The following is a 10,306-nucleotide window of genomic DNA, read 5'->3' as shown; positions in this document are numbered from 1 at the left end:
CCACGGCGGGACGCGCTTTGCACCCAGCTGGTCTGAGCCTGCTGCGCGCATACCTCTGCCTGCGCGTGGGCTGTGCCGACGGCGGGGGCGGGATGCGGGCAGCATGCGGCCGGCGCGGACTCGCAGGGCGCAGCACCCCGAAATACTTCCCACCTGGCTGCCTCGAAGGCGGGGTCCGCACCTTTTCCTCGCCCGCGGGGCCTCAAGTTACAGTCGGCCCCGGCCTGCACGTGACCGGCGGCGTGCGGCGCGCGGCGCGCAGCGGCCGATCACAGGGCGGGGACTGGGCCTGGCGGGAGCCCCGCCCCATCCTGGGCCAGTTAACTGGCGGCCGCTGCGCTGGCGCCCACTTCGCTGTGCGGCGGTCTGGGGCAGCGGTGTCCGCGCGGCTGCGGCCATGGCCACGGTGCGGGAGAAGGCGGCGGCTCTCAACTTATCGGCTTTCCAGAGTCCCGCGCAGAGGCCTCCCAGTAGGTGTTGAGGACCCGGTCTGGGAACGCTGGGGGTCACGGGGCGGGCGGGGGGCGTAGGCTGAGGTTCTCGCGCGGGCGGGGGATCTCGCCAGGTACAGCCAGGTCCGCGGCCGCCTCCGCGAGCTCCGCACAGCTGTGGCCGTTCGGGCCGGCGTCCCCGCCGGTGAGCTGCTGTGCCGGACCCTGGTGCCCCCGCAGCCAGCTTTCTCCTAAGTTACCCGGAGTTTAACTTCGCCGCGCGCTAGTCTGTGCACCAGCTGCGTGCCGGGAGCTTGCAGTAGGTCTCCAGACGTGCTCCACATCATTACTGGTTACTGTCTCAGCCACAAACCTGGACACCACAATATGGCCAGGGGCCCAGTGCCTCTGTTGCCCAGTTTGTTGCCCAGACTCTTCCTGGGAGTGGTGAGAGGTTTCTGTTATATTAAGTTCTACCGGCAGGAACTTGGCATAAAAGGTATTTATTAGTTACACTTTCTGGATAAGCAGTATTTCAATGAGTAGAAATTTTTGATTTTCCTTTTCAGTGGTTGCATGAGATAAGGAGAGACACTGGTGAATTTTGCCAGCTTAATCATGTCCTGGGGGGGCAGGTTACTTAGGATGTTAGTATGCTAACATCTTGGTTTCTTTAAATGTCCAAACAATTGAACGGAATCGGATGATCGGTTCTAAAATTCCGATTTTACCATAACCTATGTCTCAGTTAATAGAGTTAAGGGGTACAGATAATACTTGGCTTTTTTGTTTTCCTTTTAGAGAAGTTACAACTTTTCCCCCTTTCTGTAGCTACAATGTGGGTTGCTGTAGGAATTAGTTCCCTTATTATTAAGCCTTTCATTTGTAAAAGCAAACCAGTGAAACTGTGACTCCTTCCTCAAGGTGACAATGGTCAATGGATTGACGTAGGACAAATTGGGTGCATCTCAGTGCCCCCAGTTTTCTGTTTAACTTACAGTTAGTGATGCTCCTTTAAATCTTCAAAATGCTAATGATAAATTGTGATAGAGAACCACTTTTCATTTGTACTTTTCTAAGAACGATCTTAACATTAATCTTACTCTCCAATTAAAAGGATTCAAATAAGCACATGATGGCTACGTTCAGAATTTCTCCAGTGTTTACAGTGTGAAGAGAAGGGAAATACTTCATCGTTTAGGAATATAAAATCAAATAATATTGGAAACAGTCTTGAGAACTCTTTAGGCTTACTTTCTGGGTGAAAGAAATTGCCAAATTTTATGTGATTAAAAGTCCTGTCTTCTCTAACAGCTGAAATACCTGTTCTGAGCTTTGGTCATTAGTGAACAGGTTCTTCGTATAAGGGAACATGTATTCAAAATTAAGTAGATGACTCAGAGGGAAGAGTTGAAGTGCTGGTCATCGAATTTGAACCCAAGGAAAGGACCACTGTCTTCTGCATACCAGGTGCAGTGGGCAGAGAAGGGCCCACTGTGTCTTCTCATCTGTTTTGGTTGCTACAGTTGGAACCCTACCTGTTATCCTATGTTCATCCCCCTTCCCACTCTTTAGTTGCCTTGTCACAGTCCTAGCGAGCATGGTAATGGGAGCCTGTGTTCTTGGTTCCCTGCCATTCTCTTTCTGTGTCCTCTGGCAAGCAGCTTTGTATTTTTGTTCCTCTACCTATTAGTAATTCTTCCATAGTTTAAAGGGGCTGTAACAACCAGGGACCTGATTTATGTAGAAGAAATAAAGTCTGTATGCTAACCTTTAGTAAGTAATTTGAAGAAATTTGTCTTTTAATATAGACAAGCAAGAAAGTGGTATGTTATCCTGTTATCCCTTTATACTGTAACCTAATTCTTTGAATTCACCTGGTATCACTTTTCCAGGGAGCTCAAAGTACTTCCCGTATGCTATCTCATTAATCTGTATGAATTAAAGCAGGGGCGAGTGCCTCCTTTTGTTAATAGTTCTCTAAACATATTCTAAAATTGTTCTTTATTTATTGTACGTAGTTTACCTGCAGCCTTCTTTTCAGAGGCAATGTCAGTCTTCAGCATGACATCTCTAATGCTGTGTAAGAGGAAAACAAACTTTGGATTACCAAAACCAATATGCAGTAAAAGTGTTGCAGTATTGATACTGGCGTATAGGAAGTTTTCCCCACTCAGTCACATCTGCCTAGTTTTAACACTCAAAGCACAGCTCTCTACATTTATCTATTTTCATGAAATTTTGGTTAATGTCCAATAAATGTAGTCCTTTTCCTTTGTCTTGACAATTCTGTGAGTAATGTTTTAAAACCTCTTTTGAAAAAAATAATTCTTCAGAAAAATTCTTTGAAATCCTAAATGATTTAGGATTTTATATACTTGTTAATCTTCTGATGAGGAGTTAAATCTTCTGGTATGTGTCACATTTGTCATCTCACCTGCTTTATTTGACTGACTGCTGTTCAGCGCTTGACCTCATCATCCAAGTGGTATGAATAGGTAAAGGGTGAACTCTTTGAGGGTGGGGACTGTGTCTCCTTAGTTCAAAGAAAGGAAGAGGAAGAAAGAGACCTTCCTTTTTTTAACTTTTTAAATAAACTTAAACATTTTTAGAATAGATTTAGATTTACAAAAAGTCACTAAGTTAGTGCTTAGAGTTCCCATATGCCCTTCACTCAGTTTCCCTTATGATTAACATCTTACATTTAGTGTAATACATTTGTCACAATTAGTGAACCGATATTGATAGTCCATACTTTTACTCAGGTTTCCTTAGTTTTTGCCTAATATCCTTTTTCTGTTCCAGGGTCCCATCCAGGATATTACATTACAGTGAATCCACATGTCCTTCGGCTCTTCTAGATTGAGACAATTTCCCCTTTCGTTTTTATACGTCTGTTAATTGCTGGGTACGTGCCAGCCATTTTACGTATATATCTTAGATGACCTTCACAGTAACTGAGAGCAGTGGAATTAACTCTGTTTTGCACCAGAAAAGTTAGGCAGTTTGCCCAAGATTGCATTATTAGTAATGATGGAGCCAAGAATAGAGAACCAAGTTCTCTGGGACTCCAGAACCCACACTCTTGTCTTTTTCTATTCACAGAACCTAGCACTGTGCCTGCTGCATTAACACAAGTTTCCATGTCTAAACAGTATTCAGTTAACCTAGGGTTTCTGAACCTTGGCGCTGCTGACATTTTCTTTGTTGTTGCGGGAGCTGGCCTGTCACTGTAGAATGTTAAGCAGTGTCCCTGGCCCCTCTACCCACTAAACATCCGTAGCATTTCTCCCTCAGCTTATAACAACCAAAAATGGCTCCAGACATTGCCAAATGTCCGGGGGGAGTAAAATCACCCACTAAGAACCACTGTGTTAACCCTTCTTTAAAATATTTTAATAGTTGGCAGTAATCTAAAACTAACAAGTATTGAATAATTTGAACCTCTGTGAAGTATGAGGAAATTTGAATGAAATAAGGCACTAGCTCACTGTTTCTTTAAGTTTTGTGCAAAACTGCCTAACATGAGCTCTCTGAATTCTTTTCTTTTGTGTGTGTTGGGGGCGGGGGCAGTGTAATGTCCAAAAATGAAAATAAAATTGTTACATATTCATTTAGAAGTAGCATGTTTTAGTAACTCTTGTGTGTATGTTTACCTTACAGTGGGATCCAGTTTTATAATATGTCTATTGATCTTCTAAGGAGTTAATATAATCTCACTGATTGAAATGATTATAGAATTGTTTTTACCCTTAAACTGGTTTTCACAGCAGGGCCATAGTTGATGCTGATTATCCCCTTGTGACTTAATGAGTAAATGTAATTTCTTGACCTATCTGCCTTATGACTTGATTTTTAAGGAATTTTTTTTTGCGATACGCAGGCCTCTCACTGTTGTGAGCACAGGCCTCTGTGTTTTTGCGATACGCAGGCCTCTCCCGTTGCGGAGCACAGGCTCCGGATGCGCAGGCTCAGTGGCCATGGCTCACGGGCCCAGCTGCTCCGCTGCACCTGAAATCCTCCCGGACCGGGGCACGAACCCGCGTCCCCTGCATTGGCAGGCGGACTCTCACCACTGCGCCACCAGGGAAGCCCAGTAAAGATGATTATTATTAGTGTTACAAATACACATAAGTTCAATATTAGAAGTTTAACTTTTTTATGGCTGGTAAACTTTTTTGGGTAGATTTCAAACACATGCAAAGGATGGGTCTTTGCTTTTGAAAAATAGCTATTGTTTTCACACAGATAAAGAAGAGCCTGCTAGAAAATGAATGTTAACTAGCCTAGATTTATACAGTGCTCAAGAGCATGTGTAGTATGTTATAGATCTAGTTTAAAACAGTTTCTGAGCCTCTTGATAGCTTCTCAAAGCTTTTTATTCGACAGGTCAAATTTGTTCCTATGCTTCATTTCTTACATATTTTGTTTGGTGTTCAATGACCATGTCTAAATGGAGAGAGATATAATTTTACTCTCTAAAGTCCTGCAAATCAGCAGTTTAGACCTGAAACATACCTTAAACATAGTGTTTAATTCTTGTATCAGTAAATGAAGAAAACAAATTATAAAAGTTAAGTCTGTTATTCAGGGTTATCACAGCTGGTCTCTAGACTTTGATCATTAGGTCATGATGCTTTTAGAACATGCTTAACCAAATGTAAACAAAGAAGCATCAAGATGTAGACAGTGATGAATTTTAAAGAATTGTCAAGCTCATATGCAAGTGAAGTTTGAGGACAAGCTGAAGCTTAAATTCTGATTGCTAGACTTACAAAACATTCATTGTATACTTCGGGTCTCTCGAATCCTGTTTAGAAGTCACAATAATTCATCTTACTGGGCCATGGTCAGCGATACCAATGTTCATTTCAGCTCTTAGATGATGATAAATAAGAAGTTTCAAACCAGCATGTGGGGGATCTATGTTCAACTGGTGAAGTCAGCATTAATAAAACAGGTTATCCTGGTGTGGGTTTTGGCACATTTACTCGTCAAGTCCAGGGTAGATTATGTATTAAAATATCTGTACGAACATGAGTTAGTTTGGGTCTGCGGGTGGTGATGCTTAAGGGGAAATATCCCAGGATATTTGCAACCAGGATGCAATGGTGGGGAATTAATGGTCAGTGAGAACAGAGAGGACCTGAAAGGGCTGAATTATATTATGCCTGGAGAACTCTGTAAACATTGTATGGCTCACAGGTGCCTACTATCCTGCTCTAACCTGTTCTTTAATCTTTTATACTTTGTTATCCAACCTGCAAGACTTCCTGATTTTCCATATTTAAACAGCAAGTTAATATGGGGAAATATATTCTTTATTTCTTAATTCCCCTGTGAAGATTAGCCTTTTTCACATCATTGAGGCTCTCACCCCCATCAGTTGTCTTATTGATCTCAAATTAATAAGTGAGTCAGCCTTATCTTTTAGGGTTTTTATGCTAACTTACTTGTAGCTCAACTGTTATAATTTATGTGTTTCATCTTTAGTATTATTACTAGCCCAGAAGTCTCTTTTGTTGGTACTTAATAGGCAATCTGAGCTCTACAAGTTTGAACCTTGCTTATTTTCCTTTCCTGTGTACTATGGATAGTATATATCATAGAATTATGATAACTTTCTTATTTTAGGAGTAATGACTACTAAGTGTTTTGTTTCGTTTTGTTTTTTTGGTACGCGGGCCTCTCACTGTTGTGGCCTCTCCCGTTGTGGAGCACAGGCTCCAGACGCGCAGGCTCAGCGGCCATGGCTTACGGGCCCAGCCGCTCCGCGGCATGTGGGATCTTCCCGGACCGGGGCACGAACCCGTGTCCCCTGCATCGGCAGGCGGACTCTCAACCACTGCGCCACCAGGGAAGCCCTACTAAGTGTTTTTAAATAGCTTGGTTAAGGATTCAAAAATCTTAAAGTTGTTTTTTTATTTCTTTAATCTCATTGGCTCACTTAGAGCTCTTTCAGTTAATCCAAGTCTTCAATGAAAGGTTAATGCTAAAACTATCTGCTAACTTTTTTTTTTTTACAAAGCTTTTTTTAAAAAAGTTATTTATTTTTGGCTGCACTGTGTGTTCGTGGCTTCGCGTGGGCACTTTCTTGTTGCGGCGAGTGGGGGCTACTCTTCGTTGCAGTGCGCGGGCTTCTCATTGCAGTGGCTTCTCTTGTTGTGGAGCATGGGCTCTAGGCACAAGGGCTTCAGTAGTTGTGGTGCATGGGCTTAGTTGCTCCGCGGTATGTGGGATCTTCCCAGACCAGGGCTCGAACCCATGTCCTCTGCATTGGCAGGGGGATTCTTAACTACTGCACCACCAGGGAAGCCCTGCTGACTTACCTTTTTTTTTTGCGGTACACGGGTCTCTCACTGTTGTGGCCTCTCCCGTTGCGGAGCACAGGCTCCGGACGCGCAGGCTCAGCGGCCATGGCTCACGGGCCCAGCCGCTCCGCGGCATGTGGGATCTTCCCGGACCGGGGCACGAACCCGTGTCCCCTGCATCGGCAGACGGACTCCCAACCACTGCGCCACAAGGGAAGCCCATGACTTACTTTTAATATATTTATATTTAAGTACTAAGAAAAGCTAGTATATATTTACTACCTGTAAAACTGAGGGTAAAAAAAAAAAAAAAAAAAACAACAACTGAGGGTAAGTTTAATTCACTGAGCCTCAATTTCTTCAAAATAGGATTATTAATAACTATTTTAGAGAAGTTTATCAGGATTAAATGAGAGAAGGCAGAGTCATATTGTAAGTCCTCAAATGTTAGCTACTATTAATAATATAATGAAGATTTGAAAAAAGACTAAAGAACAGACATTAAGTTCATTTAAATCTCAGCTATAATCTCTGGTATGTTAGGAAGTTAAGAATATTAAATGCTAATCCCCCTTTTATTTAGTCATAGTGGCTGGAAACAGTACAGCTACTCCTAGTTCTGGATACCAGGGGAATGACCTGGACATATTTTGAGATTCCATCCAGTGCATGATTCTGGCTATACTCAGTAGAGACTAAATACAGTACCAGTAGTAAGTCTAGTTTCAGCTTGATTTATCTAGTTGAGTCTCCATAATTCAGTTCTTAAAACTGCTCACATATTTGGAAAACTGGCATCAATTACTTCCTTCTTTGTTTAGTAATGAATTATGAAGTATCTGGAATTTTTTTTTTTTTTTTGGCGGGACGCGGGCCTCTCACTGTTGCGGCCTCTCCCGCTGCAGGGCACAGGCTCCGGATGGGCAGGCTCAGCGGCCATGGCTCACGGGCCCAGCTGCTCCGCGGCATGTGGGATCTTCCCGGACCGCGGCACGAACCTGTGTCCCCTGCATCGGCAGGCGGACTCTCAACCACTGCGCCACCAGGGAAGCCCTGGAATTTTAAAATATAATTTTGATAATTAAAAACAATCTTGCTGGGACTTCCCTGGTAATGCAGTGGTTAAGAATCCACCTGCCAATGCAGGGGACACGGGTTTGAACCCTGGTCCGGGAAGATCCCACGTGCCGCGGAGCAGCTAAGCCCGTGTGCCACAACTACTGAGGTTGTGCTCTGGAGCTCGCGAGCCACAACTGCTGAGCCCGTGTGTCACAACTGCTGAAGCCCGCACGCATATAACCCGTGCCCTGCAACAAGAGAAGCCACCGCAGTAAGCCCGCACACCGCATCGAAGAGTAGCCCCTGCTTGCCACAACTAGAGAAAGCCCGTGCGCAGTGACGAAGACCCACTGCAGCCAAAAATAAAAATAATTAATTAGTTAAACAACCCCACAATCTGGGCTTCCCTGGTGGCGCAGTGGTTGTGGGTCCGCCTGCCGATGCAGGGGACACGGGTTCGTGCCCCGGTCCGGGAAGATCCCACATGCCGCGGAGCGGCTGGGCCCGTGAGCCATGGCCGCTGAGCCTGCGCGTCCGGAGCCTGTGCTCCGCAGCGGGAGAGGCCGCAACAGTGAGAGGCCCGTGTACCGAAAAAAAAAAAAAAAAAAACCCCCACAATCTTGCTGATTATTTTAAACTAACATCATAATAATGGATAGATAGTAAAATTACCCATCTACTTTTGGTATTAGAAATATACAAACAATAAAGGGTTTTCTGTGTTTGTGTGTGTCTGTTAGTAATTTTTATGGTAGCTACAAAATTTCGCTATAGGTGATTACACTGTGGTTCACTACACTCCCTATATTTATTGCAACACAAAAAGATGAATTTCAAATGACCCACTTAAAATTTATGACTCTAGTGCATTGAGTGGAGTTTTTTTTTTTCTTTTCTCAGCCACGCTGCGTGGCTTGCAGGATCTTAGTTCCCCAACCAGGGATGGAAACCGGGCCCCTGGCAGTGGAAGCACAAGTGCTAACCACTGGACCACCAGGGAATTCCCAAGTGGAGTTTTAATGTGCTTCAGAAACTTTGCTTTCATCTTACATATTTATTTTATCTAAAAAAACAGGAAGGTAGTTTCAAGTAGGAGTTTCTTTAATTATAAGTCCCCTTATTCCTTATTGTTGTACTGTTGCATATTATTTTCCTTAGACTACCTTAAGGGATGTAATCAGTTTTCAGTTTCTCTGCCAAAATATCTTGAAAATAAAGGAGTTATATACTTAACAAAAATGGGGGCTTAAAAATTAGAACAACTGAATATTCAGAGGGTCATTAAAAGGTATAACACATAAAAAGGCATACTGTGTGTTTACATAAAAAGAGAGAAAACCAGCTAGCCACCAGGCTGACGTTTAGCTAGACTTAGTTCCATCAGCTTCCTAAAACTTAAGGTCCACTTTCTTTTAATTGTTTCTCCTTTTCTTCTTTGTAGTTATGCCAAATATCAATTTATTAAAATGAGGAAAAATGTGATGGATCTTTGAAAGCACGTTTTCTAAAACCTTACTTTATTTCTGTGCTTTTCCTATCTTTGCAATAGGCTATAAGCTCCTATTGAACAGGAACCAAATTGTTAGTTTATCCTGTTTAACAAAGCACTTAACTCATGAGTCTGCATAATAAGAAGCTTTAAAAAAATTAGTTTATTCCAACAAGCATGGTGTGTGTATGTATATCTATAATTATACATCTGTCTATCTGTATGTCTGCCTTATCTGACTGATAAATGCTTGGAAATCGTATAGCCCGTGAACCAAATCCCAGTACCACCTCTTACAATATAATGTCTGGAAGTTACACTTAACCTCTGTGAATCTGTTTTCCATCTCTCAAATAGAGGTGATGTCTGCTTCATAGGGTTGCTGTTGAAGATTAGAGCATTTGTATAAGGCATTTAATAGAGTTCTTGTACATAATTGGTAACTGCTACAAGGTCCTGCTTGATCTGCATCCCCCACTCCAAACCCCATTGTCACTCCTCTCTGATCTCACTTCCTACTGTTCTTTCCCTTGGTCACCTACTCAGGTCATGGTGGCCTCCTTCCTGCTCTCATAGCGGAGTACCCTCCCCCCCTCAGGGCCTTTGCTCTTTCTGTTCTCTCTGTTCTTTCCCCAGATAACTGCACAGCTTGCCCCCAGGTTTTACGCAGGCTTCTCAGAGATCACCATGTCAAAGAGGTCTTTTCTGACCTCCCATGTAAAACAGCATTCTCTTTCTTACCTGGCTTTATTTTTCCTCTTGGCACTGATCTAACATACACATAATGTCTGTATCTTCCCACAAAGAATAAGTCTATAAGAACAGGGACTTAGGGCTTCCGAGGTGGCGCAGTGGTTGAGAGTCCGCCTGCCGATGCAGGGGACACGGGTTCGTGCCCCGGTCCGGGAAGATCCCACATGCCGCGGAGCGGCTGGGCCCTTGAGCCATGGCGGCTGAGCCTGCGCACTCCGCGACGGGAGAGGCCGCAACAGTGAGAGGCCCGCGTACCGCAAAAA

At 43.7% G+C, this 10,306-nt stretch overlaps 1 protein-coding gene across 1 annotated transcript in view; it reads left to right on the top strand.

Moving 5' to 3' along the window:
* The first annotated feature begins 354 nt into the window (after positions 1-354).
* Positions 355-10,306, top strand: part of DEPDC7 (DEP domain containing 7) — a 19,620-nt gene continuing 9,668 nt past the window's right edge. The window contains exon 1 of the mRNA XM_007468090.1: positions 355-470. Coding sequence (XP_007468152.1) covers positions 398-470 — 73 coding nt within the window. The 5' untranslated portion in view covers positions 355-397. The remainder of the gene's footprint in view (positions 471-10,306) is intronic.

Source organism: Lipotes vexillifer, unplaced genomic scaffold (genome assembly GCF_000442215.2).
Source record: "Lipotes vexillifer unplaced genomic scaffold, Lipotes_vexillifer_v1.1 scaffold451, whole genome shotgun sequence".
NCBI lineage: Eukaryota > Metazoa > Chordata > Mammalia > Artiodactyla > Lipotidae > Lipotes > Lipotes vexillifer.
The sequence above is the reverse complement of the archived record's forward strand: the minus strand, read 5'-3'. Positions and strand labels throughout refer to the sequence as shown.